Source organism: Nuphar pumila, chromosome 3 (assembly GCF_984573655.1).
Source record: "Nuphar pumila chromosome 3, dmNupPumi1.hap1.1, whole genome shotgun sequence".
Classification (NCBI taxonomy): domain Eukaryota; kingdom Viridiplantae; phylum Streptophyta; class Magnoliopsida; order Nymphaeales; family Nymphaeaceae; genus Nuphar; species Nuphar pumila.
In genome coordinates this window covers 14,171,805-14,191,589 of record NC_143251.1, presented here as the reverse complement: position 1 = coordinate 14,191,589, position 19,785 = coordinate 14,171,805, and the positions used below count along the sequence as shown (strand labels likewise).

Genomic DNA, 19,785 nt, shown 5'->3' with positions numbered 1-19,785 from the left:
CTATAAGATCAGATTTAATAAAAAAACAACTTGCATAATAAGATATAAGATTTAAGACGGGCCGGATGACATAGGGGACGAATAGAACCGAACTCGAAGTTGAGTGTAGTTGGTGGGTTATGGTAACAGATGCAGCGAACAACCAGGGTAAATTTTATTTGCCACAAGGCTGAAGCTGGATGTGCTCTCTAGTGGGAACGGGAGATTTAGGGTTTTATGCTGATGGACACAGCGAACAGAACACGGGTCACCATAATTTTATTTTTTAACAGACAGATAATCAGTGATTTTTCCCGGACTATCCAAAGATTAAAAAATCAATTAAACACAAACAGCATTATAAATGAAAATAGAAAGAGAAAATCTAGTTAAATCTGCCATGACCCTTTGCACGTAACCATCGCGAGCAGCCGTAGACGGAGCAAAATGCCTGAAAGCTCATCATCAACAAGAGAAGCACGGCGGCCAGCAAAGTCAGGAACTGCCACGATCCAAACACGTACCTCCCCATGAACATCCCAACCTTCACCCTCCAACTCCCCGAGTAATACCCGTTGACATCCTCTATCACCTTGTCCAAAAACCCCACCTTGGTCAGCCTCACCGACCTGCTCATGCTGTTCCACAAGCAAGCAGCCTCGCCATCACTCTTGAGATGGTTGTAGAAGATCCCTTTCCTTCTAAGAACCTTCACATCATCCTCAGTATCGATGATTCCGTTCATCAACTCCGTGTACCTAGCGAATACCAGCTGATCCACTGGCGCGGCCGAGGCCTCGTAGGCCACCAAGTTCCTCATGATCACTTCAGTGTTGGCGTCCAACGTGATGCTCGGCAGGAAGAAGGCGGCAGACTCGGCGTCGAATTTTATGCTCGTTAGATCGCCGTTTGTTGCGCAGAACCTCACCCCTGCATTGCTGAGCTCCGACGCAGACGGTATTGCGAGCTCCTCCGCCAGTGGTGGCTTTAGCTGGTCTCTCTCACCTTCTTTCTGTTTGCGGAGATCGTCGTGACACGGCGAAGAATCGAACAGCCGATCGATTGGCTGTTTGAAGAAGGCAAAAACCGGGAGGTTGCTGAGGATCTTCCATGGAAGCTTGAATATGAGTTTGATGAGTCGTGATGTTAGCACCTTTTTGAGTGAGGAGGTGCAATCCCAGATGGCGTCCATGAGTTGCCGGAAGTACTTGCAGGGATCCTTATGCCGTTTCGAGTTGTCGTCATCATCGTTGTTGTGGCCGATCTCCTCCTTGTTCGGCTCATCCAGGTGTTGATCAGATCCTGGTGCAATTTCCATTGATGGAACTATTGCAAAGTAGAGGACGTCAAGAAGGTGGTTTCTCTGAGATAACTGAAACTGTGGTAGTAAATCATCTACCATCTTGAAGGGGGAGATCTCCTTGCAAAGACCTTGCATCATCATCACCAACTTGATCTCTGATTCTTGGGGTGAGGCATACTGAAATTCTAAGAGCTTGGACAGCAGAAAGAGAGGGATTTGATTCTCCAGCATCATGATGTCTCGCAGTATGAAGTTGTGGGCAGCCTTCCTGCCCGTGTGGTCGATGAGATGCGACATCCGCGATGATGCCGGAGACGGCCTGCATTCCGTCGAGTCGACGACATAGATATGCAGGTACTCGAGGAGGAAGGAAGCGTCGATTGCCATCATCCAAGCAAGTGTCTCCCCATTGAAGTCCAGGTATCTGTGGTAGCAGGACCTGATCCTGCGCTCTAGTCCTGTCAACTGATCCACCACTGCTTGGAGTTTGATGTTTCTGAGGGACTTCTGCACCCTTCTTGCTGAAGAGAGCTTATACCTCTCCATCTCATAAAGCTCGAGCCTCCAATGGTGGTATGGCCCAATGGCTACCACTTGGGGCGTGAAGGCTTCTGGTTTGATCGCCATTAATGGCTTCGGCACGTTGAAGATTGAGACAGGATGGTCGGTTTCGATGTCATCACCGAGCTCTTCATCGAGCTCTTGACGGATTTGGATAACCCATTTGTGCTCATTGAATTTTGGTGGAGATGTTGGTTTGCTTGCTTCTCTTGTTGGTGGCATGGTGAAGATTTTCGTCCCCTTTCTTCTTCTTATCTTTCTTTTTGCTCCTTTTGAAGAAGAGAGAAAATGGATCATGTAGGAGTTAAAAAGAGTGGTACAGGGAGTTGTATTCATGGATGAGTTACAAGAGTAATGTGCTTGCTCTTAATATTAGTAACCAAAGATTCCGTTATGGAACAGTAAAGATCATTTACATTTAATTTGCACGTTCGTGGCGAGAAAGTTTTGACCCTGGTGGCTTTTGACCGATCACTAGGGACGACGATCATAATTTATTGTGATTTTGAATGGAATTTTGATGGTTTGGTGCAGGGCTCTCGACACGGATCCCATCATTTGAAATAGAATGGATTCCATCCTACATTCAATCCTAGAAATTAGACGCTTCTGCTGGATGGTTAGGATTGAATATATGATGATGATAGAATCTGTGTTCATGGCTCCCATATAAGGTGTCAACGGGTCAGGTTTGATTCGGACCCAGGTGAAATCAGACTTGAACCAGATTTTTGTTTGAACCTGGGCTTAATCGGGTTTATTATAAGAAAAACTATACCCAGACCCGATAAGAACTATATGAACCAAACTGGGACCATACCCAGTAAAACTATCATTTTTATATTGAAAAATTATGGGTCTTAATCAAAACTCAAGTGGGGTCCAAGTCTGGTATAAAATTTCACAAACTATATCTGGTTTCATGTATTAATTGGACCTTCAGGTCTGAATACAAGTCTTAATCGGGTCTTTTTTATTTATCACCATACCCGGACCTTATACGGTTTGGAGCCCGGTAAACCAGGCCCATTGACATCCCTACTCCCATAGCCAGGTCAACTTTTATCTCCTTATATTTCTTAACATCCACTGCTCACAAATGACTGTTGTTAGCATTTCGGTTGATGCAGGATCAGGTTCAATCACATTGCACAAATGCAATGTGCTCCTGCCCTCCATCTTCTGTTGTACAGCCTGTTAGAGTGGGTCCCAACAGCAAATAGATGATATCACGTACAGCGGTAGATTGCATTGTGATTGCACCTGATCCCATCACATTTGGGTCTAAATGTCTGAGAGAATTAGAGGGAGGGAACCTCCTGTGCAATGTGGTTGTATACTTTTGGTGTGCTGCTGAGCGATCAGGTGCAGCAGCACATGGGCTACGTCCATAGTCATATAATTGTTGAATTCGGAAGCACATCATGCTGAACAATGAGCTTTTTGCTCATGCCAACATCGTGGCCGTCTGTTTGCATTTTGGATGAATGCCACCTAGCATATAACTGTTCCCTTGATTTTTTAATTTTTCAAAATACAAAACGGACGGCCACGATGTTGGCATGATCTGATCTGCTTCCGTTAAATTCTATTTCTTTCTTTTGGTGTTGAAGTTAAAATCATAATAATAGCCCACAAACGCTTTGCTCATCTGGTAGGGGCGATTTGTGACCTCACCCAGTTGACGGGTAGTCATGAGTCTGAAGCCCATACGGTTATCCCTTTTTACACGGTCGAAGCTCTGTGCACTTCTCAGTGACAAAAAGGACCTCAAGGGTTTTATCCAATATTATCAGTATTGGTGGATACAAAATCGATACACTGAAAGCCTGAATCGGTTATTTTTAATAAATATAAAAAACATACCAAAAAATAATGTTTTAGTATTATTTTAAATTTAATTTAGTAGTTTTAACATGAGTATTGATACATAATAAATTATTATTATGTTTGAGCCAATACAGAACTATTCACTTCAATATCGGTAGGTGCCACATTTACCATGGCTCTGCATGCATGTTAATGCCAAAAACTCCTTTTTTTTAAGAAGAAAGCTGCGGTTAGGCAGACCCCTACCAGTTATAAAACTCATGCCGTTGGGTATCGAACTTGCAAAGTCCCAAGGCAAGGGGACGTGCACTAACTGCTCCCACCAAACAAGTAGGCGAGCACTAATAGGGATCACAGTGGACCGGGGCGGGAGACAAGGTCTCCACCCCCACCCCGTCTCAAAATCCTACCCTTCATCACCATTTCATGTCCTCCATCTCGGTCCAAACAGGGCGAGGTGGGGCAGAGCCCTATTTTCCCTCAATCCACTGCCATCTCTAAAGAAGGATCGGGGATGGGGCGGAGCGGGGCAGAGGAAAGCATAAGTCCATTTTCGCCTCCATCTCCGCACGGGTTTTGATTTTAACCTCCATCCCCTCCTCCATCCCCGTTTCATGTCCTCCATCCTCTGTCTAAACGGGGTGAGGTTGGGCATGTCCCGTTTTCTCTCACTACAAGAAAAATATTAATTAGCGACAGAAATTTGAGACAGAAATAATCCATCACAAATTTGTGATGGATTAGCTAGAGAAAAATAGTTGTCCCTAAAATCAAAATTAGTTGTGAAATTAGCGACAGAAAAATTTTGTCTCAAAATTCATCGCTAATTAACGACGGATTAGCGATGAAAGATTTTTGTCTCAAACTTCATCGCTAATTAACAACGGATTAGCAACGGAAATATTTTGTCTTAAACTACGTCGCAACTTCATGACGGATGAGCGACATAATTTTTTTGTCGCTAATTAACGATGATTTTTGAGACATAATTTGTCATCGCTAAGCTGTCACTAATTTTTTATGTAAAACGGCCCATCTATGGCTCAAAATTCTCTCCTTGCTCTCTCTATCTCTCCCCTTTTCTGCCGATCTACCTCCCCTTCTCCTCCCTCGCTCGATCACCCTTTGTTGCCTCCCATCCTTCGGCAGACGCTGGCGACCAAAGCCGCCAGCCACCCCTCTTAACACCACCACTATCTCCTTCTTCCCTGTTGCCATCAATGACTGCCGACCGCCGGCCACCCCCTCTTCGATCGCCACCATCTCCCTTTGTTCCCTCAGCGACCCCGCCGATGACCCACCGCCTGTTCCTCCCGCTTGGCAACTCGACCAAAGTCCACCAACGACCATGCCTGTGAGCGTCTCCCCTTGTCCCTCTTTCCAATTTGTTGATAGGGAGGCCCGCCCTCTTGCCGATGGTCCTTTCCGGTACGGGGCTCCGCCCCCTGCCCTTATTTAAGCAACAACGGCAAGGGGATCCACCACTGGCTTTGTGTTTGCTCGACCGACAAGGAGCTCCGCCCCCTGGCTTTGTTCTCTTTTGGCTGGCAGGGGGACTCCGCCCCCTGGCGCTGGTCCTTTCCGATAGGGAGATCTGCCCCCTGTTTTTGTGTTTGCTCGATCGTTAGGAGGCTCCACCCTCTACCTTTGTGTTTGTTCGTTCGGCCGGCAGGGGGTTCAACCCCTGCCTTTGTTCTCTTTTGGCTAATAGGGGGACTCTGCCCCCTGCTGTTGTTGCTTCTTGGTGAGGGATTGAGCCCCCGTCTTTGTTTTCATTCGGTCGACAAGAGTCAAAGCCCCCTATCCATGGTTCTTTCAGTTGACAGGGGGCGGATCCCATCTGCTCTCTGTCCACTTTGTTTCTCCGGCTGGCAGGGGCTCTGCCTCCCTGCTGTTGTCTTTTCTCGTCGGGAAGGGAGGGCAGAGCTCCTACCTAAGTGGTTCTTCTGCCGACAGGGGGAGGAGGCTCTACCCTCTATTGTGTTCCCCTTTCGTCAGACAGGGCGGAGCGAAGCCCCCTACCTATGTCTTTGTCTTTGGCTAGTAACCTGTTTTCTTTTACTTCTCCCTATGTTTTTGTCTTTAGCCAACAAGAGTAATGTGCATTGCAGGTGTGTAGCAGAGCAAAATACACGATGCTTAATGCTAAGCATCACATGCAGCTTAAAATGCCATGCGAAAAGAAACAAAAAAAATATAAATGCAAAAATATGCAAATCGGGTAAATACCCGTAGTGAGTAAGTGATGCAAACGCATCACATGTTATTTACTTTCTTGGATACAACACTTTCTTGCTCACACACTCACTTAGTTGTGGATATCTAGGACTATTTTGCTGGAGTTTGGAGATTATGCTGAGGATGATTTGAATGTATGAGAATAGAAGTGCTCTTATTTTTGTAGTTCGGAGACCATGCTAGTCATGGTTGTAGTTAGTGGGATATTAGAGTATGTTTACTGCAGGTACATGTTTGACATTATTGTGATATGAATGATTGAATATATTGCAATGTTTGACATGACTATCCATGCTTGCATGAAGTTATTTTCGATTTGATTATGCATTTCATATAAAATTGTATTATGAAAATATGCTTAAAATGAATGTATCGTGTGTGACATATATATATAATCATTACATTCACCATCAATGCAAGATAAATTAGATATTTTCTTCATCATAGCATTATTATGATTCTCTTTTAACTGGTTAAGATAATATTTGTAACATCATAGGACAAAATGGCTACAAACAGTGAATGAATGTACCATAGGATAGTTGATAATAAGGTATCGCTTGAATATATGGATGGTGTTGACAGTTTTATTGAATTTGCAACAGCAAGTGTCAGTACATTGGATTTCACTGGTCGAATCAGGTGCCCATGTACAATGTGTAAGAACAATTGATTTATAGAACCTCATGGCGTTAGACATCACCTATACAAGAAGGGTTTTGTTAGTGGTTATCAGAATTAGATGCTTCATGGTAAAGAATTTTGGAAAAATTTTGATGCATGGGTGGATGTAGTGCACGATAATCTATATATGGATTTAATATTTGATGTCATAGGACCAGAACTGGGTTCTAGAACTGGGTTCTGCTATGGGTCCTAGTGATGTACCAACTGAGGTAGAGGAAGAAGCAACAAACGATGCAGCTAGTAGATTTTATGACTTAGAGATGCTGATGAGCCACTGTAGAATGGTTGCGGGAGTCACATTATCTTGTCTGCAGTTCTTCAACTACTTAATTTAAAGTCAGAGTATAATTTGACTCAATCATGTTTTGATCGTCTGTGCTCTATTGTGAAGAGTATGTTGCCCAAAGATGAGAAATTACCACAAAATTTCTACCGTGCAAAGGTTATGGTCAACGCTTTAGGTATGAGGTATCAAAAGATAGATGTTTGTCCAAATCACTGCATGTTGTATTTCAAAGATCAAGAAAATAACAGATCATGTCTATCATGTGAGCATCTTCGATTTAAGCCAAACACAAGGGGCAATGCAAGCATGAAGTCAAAAGAAGTGTCATACAAGTCACTCCACTACTTTTCTCTCACCTTTAGATTGCAACGACTGTATATGTCTTCGAGGATTGCTAAACACATGAGATGACATGTAAATAAAGTTCGACATGATGAAGACAAGATTACACATCCTATTGATGTGAAAGCTTGGAAGCACTTCGATCGTACTCATCAGACATTAACAATAGAAGTGAAAAATGTTAGACTCGATTTATGTACAGATGAATTTAATCCATTTGGGGGTAAATCAATTTGTTACCCCATATAACCTTCCTTCAAGCTTGTGTATGAAGCGTCAAAATCTTTTCTTGTCTCTATTGATCTCTGGTCCAATGTCTCCGAGACAAAATCTTGATGTATATTTAAGGTCATTTATTGATGAATTGAAAATACTGTGGGATGACATTGTTCTCACGTACGATGCCCATAAAAAATAAAACTTCAATATGAAGGTTGTTATTCTATGGACAATTAGTGACTTCAATATGAAGTCTAAACCATACCTCGAGTATGATTAGTTACAGGAAGACAAGATTGTTGAAAAGGGTGATTACTATCAATTAGATGATATATATGACTTCTCTTATGGTCACGATGTCATACATGGTTTGTATGTCACATCTCTATTGCCGATGGCACACGTATGAAAGAATGTGATCCAAATGATATACCAAGTGGATGACCGCCCAATAAAGAAGAAGATGAAGATGGTGAAGATGAGGAGGAGGAAGAAGAAGAATATGAAAGTCAAACAAGTGATGAGGAAGCATACTCGAGCTAGTGAAATACATCTTGTAATACATACCACATCACTTTTTCATATGCACCATCTACGTGCAGAGTATATCTTGCATATCATGTTACATTTTATGCACACTTATAATGTACATGCACAGTTCATGCATAGTTGTAAAACTGATTCATGTAGGACCTTTAAATCTTTATATTTCATGCATATGTCATGTCCATGCTAAGATCAAGAGTTATGTAACTGATCCAAATAACATTTTTATTTATTAAAATATGGTTCATGGAGGTTACAATGATCGAGCACCCAGTGGTCGAGGACCAAGTAGAGGTCGTGGGACAACATTAGGTAGATGTATTTGTGTTATATTTAAATATAGACATTCATTATGTTTTTGCTTATATGTTGATATAAAAATTGTTACTTGTAAATCATCTTTATAGGATCTCAACTCAGTGATAGCTAGTCTCAACCTTCATCTTCACATAATGCTTCGATAGGTATATCATTTAAATAATTATATACTTGATTAGTTTAAATATGTATTATATGAATTTCTAACTCATTGTTTTATATATGATGTTTTGCCTGTACATGACCCACATACACCAGCTACTCATACACATCACGAGACAATGCCAGATGCTGGGTCTTCTCAGTCTGACACACAATGACTCATTCAAATAGTGTATATTGATAGTCGACCGTAAGTATTTCATTGTCCCTTATCCAATACTTATCTTATAAATAGTGTATATCTATAGTCGATTGTTAATGTGTACCAATTCATATGCAGCGCAAGGTTCGAGCTACAAGAAGTGATTCAAGAAATTAGGAAGTCACTAGTTTAGCATCTTCCAGGACAGGTCGCTCAATGGAAAGAGTATCCGAAGAAAGTATTGGACAAATTATGGTCCTCATTCATGGTATACAATCGTTTATCATGGCTAATATGTTTCATATTTAATTTTTTGTTATAGTCATGTGTACTAACTTTCTGAAATTATTTGTAGGCTTCAAATCACTTCGCGACTACGAAGGAGGAGCAGGATAGGAGGTTAGTATGGTAAAAGGTGGCTGATAGTCGATTTGCCGATATGCTTCACAATATGAAGACTATAGCAATAAAAGCAACTGGTGAGATAGATGATCCACTGCAGTGGAAGGACCATGACCCTTCTACTATCAGGTCAGATTATTGGGATGCAATGTGCGATAAGTAGGCGAGCCATAAATTTCAAAATCGCTCAACAAAGGCTGCACAAAACTGATCAAAGATGCTTGATGCCATCTACACACAGATGGTTCTAGGACTTTTAGGAGCCACCAGAAGAAAATGCTAACTCATCAATATATATATATATATATATATATATATATATATATATATATATATATATATATATATATATATATATATATATATATATAGTCAAATTTATAAGTATTTTTGCATATTTTTTAATTGAGTTTTTTATCATTTAACCTTTTAGGAAGACGAAAAAAGGAGGCCATGTGCCTTACAATGATGTGTTTGTTAAAACACATAAACGTAAGACTACGAGAGAGTTCGTATCAGAAAAGGCGAGAGCGACAACAGTATGTATTTATTATATTAATAAATATTGTAATATACAAGTTACCATGAATTATATTATCATAAATATTATAATTTTTAATTATTAATGCATACTGTAATCATTACTTTGTAAGAGTCATACAAGCAGAAGATGGTAGATCAATATGACAATGACTCCACTTAGCATCCACCTTTTGATCCTGCAACATGGGTGACTGCAACCGGTGAACCCAAAAAAGGTCGTGTGTTTGGGTTTGGGAGTAATATAAACACCACACCAGTCATTGCCTCCTGCAGCTAGGGATCTCAGTGTTCTCCCGCTAGCATCAACTCCCAGCGTCTGATTGACCCTGTTATTTCTTGGGATGGTATCTGCCAGCTTCTTCAAGACACAATGTGTGACTTTTTACATAAAGTCATTCACAACCTTATCCATAATGAGTTGTGCAACTTTTTTTGGGACAGAGGAACTTCGTCTGCCTTCAACATGAGCTCCAGTGCCCGTCAGGTATGTATACATTTATTTTAATACATATCTAAAGTTTCATGAAATTAGTTTCATGTCGTTAGATTTCAATACGTATATGCATGATTGAATACATATATGCATGATTGAATCACTATGAATTTTTTTTGATAGCATTAGAATACATGTATGCATGATTAAATCACTATAAAAAAAATTGACAGCCTTAGAACACATATATGCATGATTGAATCACTATGATTTTTTTTGACAGCCTTAAAACACATATATAAATGATTAAATCAGTGTGAGATTTTGTTGACAACCTTAGAACATATATATGCATGATTGAATCACTATGATTTTTTTTTAATACTTTAGAACACATATGTGCATGATTGAAGCACTATGAAATTTTTTTGACAACTTTAGACCACATATATGTATGATTGAATCAATATAAATTTTGTTTGACAACCTTAAAACACATATATGCATGATTGAATCACTATAAATTTTTTGATACCTTTAGAACACATATATGCATGATTGAATCACTATACAATTTTTATGACAGCCTTAGAACACATATATTCATGATTGAATCATTATGGATTTTATTTGACAACCTTAGAACACATATATGCATGATTGAATCACTATAAATTTTTTTTACAAACTTAGAACACATATATGCATGATTGAATCACTATAAAAAATTTTGACTGCCTTATAACACATATATGTATGATTGAATCACTATGAAAGTTTTTTGATAACCTTAGAACACATGTTGTAACGACCCCAACTCGTACCTCTTGAAAATATGCAGATTTTTTTTTATAAAAACAATTCCAGAGACCCGGGGTCCTTACAGTTCCAATTTCGGCTGGATAACCACACACTACAATAGAGCTTACACTTATCATCACAACTTATAACAACTCATTATTTATTAATCATGAAAGAAAGAGCATCTAATAATAATTGCAAAAGACATATCAGAGCTATTTTAAATGACATAAAAGTAAATATTAAAAAATTGAGCTACATTGTCCCTCTATGAACCGTTCAGCAAAAAGGTGACACTCGTAACTCTCTCAGAAGTCAATCGCTTCACTGATTATCTGTGATTACAAAAAAACATAGAAGTAGGGTGTCAGAATCGAAATCCTCAGCACAGATACTTCTAATGAAATGAGTGAAATAAAAGATGAGAGAGAGCATGGGATGGACGTCCCATGGGGCTGTTATTTATAACAAAAAATTGGTTTAGAGATGGGGCTTCTAGGTTGAACTAAATAACCTAATTAACTATTAATTAGGGAACTACGGGGGGCGATTTTCCTAGAGGGTTCTAATTAGGTTTTTGTTTGACTTTTCTATTCTAAGTCTAATTAAGACTCTAACCTAATGGGAATTCTAGAATCAAATGTGGCGCCACCTAGATAGGTCCCGCATTTGATCTTTAAAGCCCTAATTATAAGGTTTTAAAAACAAGGTTAAAAAAAAAAGTGAAAATAAAGGTTAGGTTTTAAAATCAATTTTGATCTTTTCGAACTTCTAATTCAATTAAGACACTAACTAAACTTGAACTAACCTAGACTCTTTCAACTGTGGCGCCACCTACTATGGGCCCCATTTGATTTTCAGAAAATGATTTTGAAAATAAAGGTTTTCAACAGAAGTTAAAAATGAAAGATGAGTTTGAAATTATAGGTTTTATATCAACCAGAGTCCTAAACGAGTTTAAACTCTCTTAGATGTGGCACCAATTGTATGGTCCCCACGTTTGAGTTTTTGAAAAGGTTAGAATAAATATTTAAAACAAGTTTTTAAAACAGATGAAAATAAAAGCAAAGAATAAATTTGAGAAAATTAGAGTTCTGAACCAACTGAAACTCCTAACTAGAGTCCTAAACCGACTAAAACTCTGATATTTGGGTTTTTGAAAGACAAATGAAGAGGTTTTGAAAGATCTTCTCAGAAATTAGTGAAAATAAATAAAAAGACGAAATGAGGGTTAGAGTCCTAAATCAACTCAAACTTTAGGGCAGAGTCCTAAAATTTTGAAACTCTAAAATAAAGTTCTAGAATTTTAAAATTTAATTTTTTGAAAGATAAATGAAGAAGTTTTTAAAAGATTTTCTAAAAAATGAAGTCAAGGTTAGAGTCCTAATCCAACTGAAACTCTGGAACAAAGTCCTAATCAGAGTAAAACTCTAAAATTTTAATTTCTTTGAAAGGATTTTAAAAGATTTTATTAAAAATAAGTAAAAATAGAAATGAAATATAGAGTTCTAATCCGATTGAAACTTTATAATGGAGTCCTAGTCTGAATAAAACTCTAAGATTTTGGCCAAAATGAAAGAAATGAGCAAGGGATAAGGCTACCTTTGATTTAAAACCAAAATAGAATTTTGAAAAAGGTTTTAAAAGGTGAAAAGAAAGAATCTTAAATCAACTAAAACTCTAAAAATTGAGAAATTTGGATGAAAGAAGGGATCCAGAAGCGACACCACCTAGATGGGTCTCATCTGAGAATTGAGATCAGTTAAAAGTTGATTTTAAAATGAATTTAGATCATTTTCTAAAGAAAATATTTCGAAATATAAGATCCCGAGGGTTGACAAATGTCAAATATCGATTTAAAACCCAGATTTTTGAAATTAACTATGAAATAAAGTTTTTAAAAATTGAATCTAGATTTGAGATTTTGAAAAACAAGAGTGTTGGCTCTCGAAAATGACATGCAATCACATGAAAGGAAATGAAATAATATAAAATGATACAAAAATGATGTAAAATGATTACAAAATGTAAACCCTGGATAAGGGATTTGAAGTCCTGGACTCTTGGCAAGGACAAAGAATTGAATATTCCTGTTCGGGGATGAAAATTGAGAATTGAATTCAGATTCGACACTAGATCCGATCCAAATATGAATTGAGGCTCAGATATAACTAAAATTTTCAAGAAGGAAACTGATCCAAGCTCTGATTAGTAGTTGTACCAGCTAGGGGAAATGATAAAAATGAAGTTTTAGTTAAAAATGATCTGAGAAATGATTTTGCCTCTGTAGGGCATGGAGTGGCATTAAAATGAGGTTTGAACTAGTTTTGATTGGTTTAAACTTGTTTTGACTGATTTAAACTGAATCCTAAGGTTTTTGAACTCAGGTGAACTAAAATAACACTGATTTAAACAAACTCATAGACTAAATGATCGAGAAATGATATAATTCTCAAAGAAATTGTGAGAAATGCACACTGGGGTGAAATGGACCACAATAATGCACTGGGTTTGAGTTGAAATGAAGATCAATAATATTAAGATGAACTAAATCTGAAGCTCAAACACCAGCTCAACTGACTGGATTTAGCTCAATTTCAACTGAAATGAGTTGAAATGGGCTAAAATAAACTCCTAGACTACGAAAAATGGAATTGAACTGAAAGCGAGTTACTTGAATTCTTGGTGAGCTCAAGCTAGACTTAAGGAGATAGGGTCGACTGGGATTAACTGACTCAGAGACAATTGGCTACAATTTGAGCTGGAATTGAGCTCATTTTTGAGGAAATGAACCAATTTTAGCCGAAATGGTAAGAAATGAACAGTATTGGTTCATCGTGAGCTCAGGTGAACTAGAAATGACAGACATTCTAACTGTTCTGAACTTAAAAATGAGCTTAGTTGACTATGAGTAGCAGAGATCTAAGGTGACTTAGGGGTAAAATGGTAATTTTCTAACAAAAAGGGGTAAAATGGTACCTAAACTAGAATCGACTAAGGGCTAGACTCCTAAGGAGACTGGCATCTGTTGAAAATGGGTGTATGAGGATGAATGTGGAAAATTTAAGGTGTTTACAGGGGTTTTTCTTTATACTATTTTAAAAAGAAAAAGTATAAATGTTGTGATTTTAGGCTTAAACAAGAATTTGGATCCGATCAAGCCTCAAAAAGGGATCATAAATCACATAAATACATGCAAAGAAGCAATCAACCATGCGAAAAGAAGATTTACATGGTTCGATAATTTGCTTACGTTCATGGAGAGAGTTCGAATTATCTTATTAATAAAAAATAATCACCATATAAGAAAAAATATGCAAAAGCGCAAAAGAGCAACAAAAGTACTTATCGTTTGGTCCGGTGTGTGCAGCCAATCCTTTCTTTCTCTAACCATAATGAACAACCCAAAAGAAACTTCAAGCTTCAATGGACGACAACCCTCACCAAAATCCATGATAGCCTTTCTCTTCTCTTGTTTTCTCACACTACCTCAAAACTCGTACCCCACTTATGTAGGTGAAGACTCCCACAATAGGAAGAGTCCAAAATAACACATCTCACCACTTTCCTATATGAAATAAGAAAGTCTCCAAACCCCAGAAAAAGAGTCCTCTATGAGCTCAACCAAAAATGTGGCATGTGGTCCCATGATGGACCTATTTAAGACACATAATGATATTAATCTCTACCTTGCCTTGAATGACCACACTTACCAATCATTTCTTTCACATCTATGCCCTATCTCCCTAGGGCCAACTATGGCTAACTTGAGACATTAAGTCCAAGCCATGCATGAACTCAATAATCATCAACTTCGTCATCATATCTGCAGAGCTTTCTTTGGTAGGAAGCTTTTGTAACTGAATCTTTTCATTTTCAATGAATTCATAAATTTTATGGTATCCAATCTCAAGATGCATTGACCTTGGATGATACATTGGATTATGAGCCAAGTTGATTGCACTCTTATTATCACAATGAACAAGATACATTTTCTCGTGAGATGCCAAGTTCACTAACCAAACAATTCAACCAGATAGCCTCTTTTGTTGCCATATACTCTACTTCAGTTATATATAAAGCAATGATGTCTTGCAAAATGCATCTCCAATTGATAGGTTCACCACTGAATGTGAGCATATAACCTGTCAATAAGCACTTCTATTAAGATCATCTACATAGTCGGAGTCAACATATCCAACTAATGCCCCTTACCTTTATCACTCTTAAACAACAACCTAGTGTTACTAATACCTCTCAAATAATGCATAATCCATTTAATTGCATTCCAATGAGTCTTACATAGATCAGCCATATAACTACTAACAATACTTATTGTATATGTAATATCTCAACCGATGCATACCATAACATACATCAAGCACCCAACTATATTATCATATGAAATATTCTTCATATGTTTTTTTTTCTTCATTATTCTTAGGACACTGGTCCGTGTTCAACTTCAACTGTTGCCCAAGAGGTGTACAATGAGGTTTGACACCATTCATATTAAACCTCTCCAACATCTTCTCAGCATATCTACCTTGTTAGATTCATAACTTGCCAAACATTATATCTCTTTTGATGTCTATAACAAGGATTCTTTTTGTAACACCTAGATCATTCATCTCAAATTCATAACTCAACATATTCTTTAAAACATTAATATTAAAATTATTATTGGCTGCAATCAACATAGAAAGCCAATACTATAAAAGAACCATCAAAACTTATGATAATAAACACACAAATCATAATTACTATGAACATAACCATGCTTAATTATGCAAATATCAAACATTTTATACTATTGTCTAGGAGACTGCTTAAGACTATAAAGTGACTTTTTAACTTGCAAACATGGTTTTCATGACCCTTCTTTTCAAATCCTTCTAGTTGGTTCATATAAATATCCTCCTCTAAATCACCATGGAGGAAAGTTGTTTTGACATCTACTTGTTCTAACTCTAATTCAAACATAGCTACCAAAGCTAGCAACAAATAAATACAAGTATGCAGAAAAAATACCCCATTATAATCAATACCATTTTTTTGGAAAAATCTCTTTGCAACCAAAATAGCTTTATATTTAGGAGGTTCTCATTCATACATCTCGTCCTTTATAACATCAAATCACGTTGTGTTGTCTTCTACTTCAATGGCCTTTTGATAAGTATATTGATCCTAAAGTTTGTAGCCCTTAACACCTTTCTCATATCTCATAAAAATATATTGACGAGACTTAAGATCTAATTTGGTTTGTTGTCCCTCTTGCACATGAACATATGCAGAACATTTAAAAATATTTAAATTCGAATAATTTGCAGGCTTGTTACTCCATACTTATTTTGGAGACTTCAAATCTTCACGTGTTGCACTGCAGAATGTGATCTATTAATCAAGTATGGAACTATATTAACTACCTCAACCCAAGTCTCCTTACCAAGGTTTTTATACAATCCCATGCATCTGGCTCTCTCTAGCAATGTCTTGTTCATTCTTTATGTTGCTCCAATCTGCTTGGGAGTACCAAGAGTGGTTAAGTGACATGTGATTCATTCTTTGCTACAGAAGCGCTTAAACTCATTAGAAGTAAACTCACCCCTATTATTTGTCGTTAGGTACTTGATGTATTTTTCAATAAGCTTTTCTACCTCAGCCTTTCATTATTTAAACTTTCTAAATATCTTTGACTTGAGCTTCAAGAAGTACACCTAGACTTTACGAGAGCAGTCATATGTGAATGACAAAGTATTCTACACTACCGTTGGATTTCACTGGATTCGATCCTCATACATTTGAATATATGTACTCAAGATGATACCTGCCCTTATGCACACCTGTCTAAAATCTGACCTTGTATTGCTTGCCAAAACTACAATACTTGCAAAAATGTAACTTATATGATTTTATGATATGCAATATTTTTTTTTGTATAATTCAATCATGTCTCAGTCATGTGACTCATATGCCAAAGATCAATATAGTCTTCCTCCTAGAAAGATGATATAGCATCAACCTCAACTATGATTTTGACAATAAGTCTATATAGGTTACTTGATATTTCCCCCTTCATCAATACAAGAGCACCAATGGTAACCTCCAAAATCCTATTAGTTGCACTAAATGTACAATCTCTGGAATTTATTGCACTTAAATATATGAGATTCTTTAGTAACTTTGACACATACCTCACATCAGTAAGAGTAAGAGTAGCCCCGTCAAATATCTTTATCTTCATACTACCAATCTCTGCAATCTTGCATGCAATATAATTTAATTACCATAAGAACATTACCACTATTAAATAGAGTGTAGGAATCAAAGACACTTCTATTGGGGAACACATGAAAAGAACATCTACAGTCTAAAATTCAAGAATTAAGAAAAGAATTCATACCTAAAGAAATAGAGATATTGTTTCCTAAATCTTTAGCATTTGACGCTACACTTGCTTGATCAAAATCTTTTGCTTTTCTTTTCTTGGCATTCTCTTGAAGCTTGTAACATTCTTATAAAGTGTCACAACTTCTTACAATAGTAACATTTTACTTTAGATTTTTTCCTCGATTTGGACCTGCTACAATATGATGATTACATACGCTCCTTAGGTCAACCCCTACTTTCATTTGGTGTTTTCACTATTAAGCTTTCACTTTTTTGATCATTTAAAGAAGTCTTATTAAGCATTTCATTAAAAAACAATATAGCAGTAACATCATCAAATTTGATATTTTGTTTCTCATACAAAAGTGTCATATTCAAGCTTGCATATTTAGGGGATAAAAACTTCAAAATAATTAAGGATTTGTCATCTTCTTCAAGCACTACATCCATACTCATATAATGACTCACAATTTTATTAAAGACATCCAAGTGATTAAGAACACTAATACCTTTTTTCATTTTCAACTTATAAAGTTGTTGTTTCCAATATAATTTATTGGGCATGAACTCGGTCATATACAAACTCTTCAATTTTTTTCATTACTATTTGGCTAATTCAGTTTTAAGAGCATTATACATGATATCATCTGAAAGACATAATCTGATTGTACTTGCAGCACTAGTCTTCTCACATTCTTCATCACTCATTGCGGGTGTTAGAGTGGTGGTTTGTTGTTTATCAGCAGCCACTATTGATTTCATCGACCTACTCGCTAAGGTTTTATATAAATTTTGTTTGATCAAAAGATCCTTCACCCTTCTTTGTCATCAAACTTCTCCACCTCAAACTTAACACTCGATATCTTTCGTGCCATATCGAATTATTCTCAAAGAAAACCATGACTTTGATACCAATTTGTTGTAAATTTAGGGCCCAAACACAAATTCAAATAGAGGTTCAGATCCGATCAGGCCTCAAAAAGGAAACATAAATCACACAAACACAAGCAAAAAAGCAATCAACCACAAGACAATGGGATTTATGTAGTTCAACGATGTGCCTATGTCCACATAGAGAGTTCAAGATGATCTTATTAATAAAAAATAATTATTGTAGAAAAAAATATGCAAAAGCTCATTCGATCTACCAAGTAAACCAGTGTGTGCAGTCAAATCTTCATCTTTCTAACCGTGATTAACAACCCCAAAAAACTTCAAACTTTAATGGAGGACAACCCTCACTAAAACCCAAGATAGCCTTTCTCTTCTCTTTTTTTTTACACTACCTCAAACAAAATCCTTACCCCACTTAAATAAGTGAAGAGGAAGAGTCCAATACAACTTATCACTTTCCTTTATGAATTAGAAAAGTCTCCAAATCCAAAAAAAAATCTCTTTGTGCACAACCATAGACGTGGCATGTGGCTCTATGGTTGACCTATTCAAGCCACATAATTAAGGGTGTCAATGGGCTTGGTTTACCCGGACCCGACCCAAACCAAACCCTATAGGGTTCGAGTATGGTGATAAATAAGAAGACCCGATTAAGACCCAGGTTTGAACCCCGAAGGTCCGATTAATACATGGACCCGGATATAGTTTGTGAAATTTTATACCAGACCCAGACCCAAACCCAGACCTGACCCGAGTTTCGATTAAGACCCACAAATTTTCAATGTAAAAATGATAAAAAATATCGTTTTACCGGGTTTAGTTCATGTAGTTTTTATCGGGCCAGAGTATGGTTTTTCTTATAGTGGACCCAATTAGACCCATGTCTAGACCCATTATCATACCCAAAAATCTGGTACAACTCTGGTTCTACCTGGGTCCGAACCAAACCCTACCCGTTGACACCCCCTACACATAATGACAATAAATTCATGATATTGTGTCTTTTTTTCTCAAATAAAAAATTTAGTAGTGTGTGTTCGCATCGCCTCTAATTCTTGTTTCGAATGAAATTCCACTCCAAAGAACTTCAATGGTTCTAATTGAAATAAAAATAGAATTGCATGTTTTGAAAATTTATCAAAATTGGTCATCACTTCCCCCCTTGCCTGTTCATTTCACCTCAAGAGGGAAAGGGCTCCTTCCCACCCTTTTAGGTGAAACAAACGGCCCCTCGGATTACATCTATTTACTGATCTACCTTGCTCGGTTTGGAGTTTTTGCTAGTGTGTTATGTGTTTTGGAGTATGGTTCTTATGCATTTTCTTTAGTGTGCATGTTTTAAGCTTTTGAGAATACCACTTGTAGTTCCATGTGAAACCAAACATGGGCATTGGAAATCCAGTTTTTAAACTTCAATTAATTAAAACTTCCTACCTTAAAACCCCAAGTTAATTAGTCAATGTATCCGAACACAGTGTAACTAATATTCGTAATGAACAAGCAAGAGTTTGCCTACAACCAGACCTGAGTTGCCTGTCAGGTAAAGATGCACAACGAGCTGAGCTAGCTCGGGCTCGACCCATTTAAGCTCGGCTCAAGCTCATTCAAAAAATGCATGAGCTGAGCTTGAACAAAAGTTTAGGCTAGTTACACGTAAACAAGCCAAGCTTGAACAGGTAGTCCAGCTCGGTTAGGCTCGATAAACCTGA

General features: G+C 37.5%; 1 protein-coding gene across 1 annotated transcript; it reads right to left on the bottom strand.

Annotated features, from left to right (window-relative positions):
• Positions 1-364: 364 nt before the first annotated feature.
• On the bottom strand, positions 365-2,065 carry LOC149842061 (transmembrane protein, putative (DUF247)). Its single transcript, XM_090000581.1, has one exon. The coding sequence runs from the start codon at positions 2,063-2,065 to the stop codon at positions 365-367; it is 1,701 nt and encodes a 566-aa protein (XP_089856707.1).
• Positions 2,066-19,785: the final 17,720 nt, after the last annotated feature.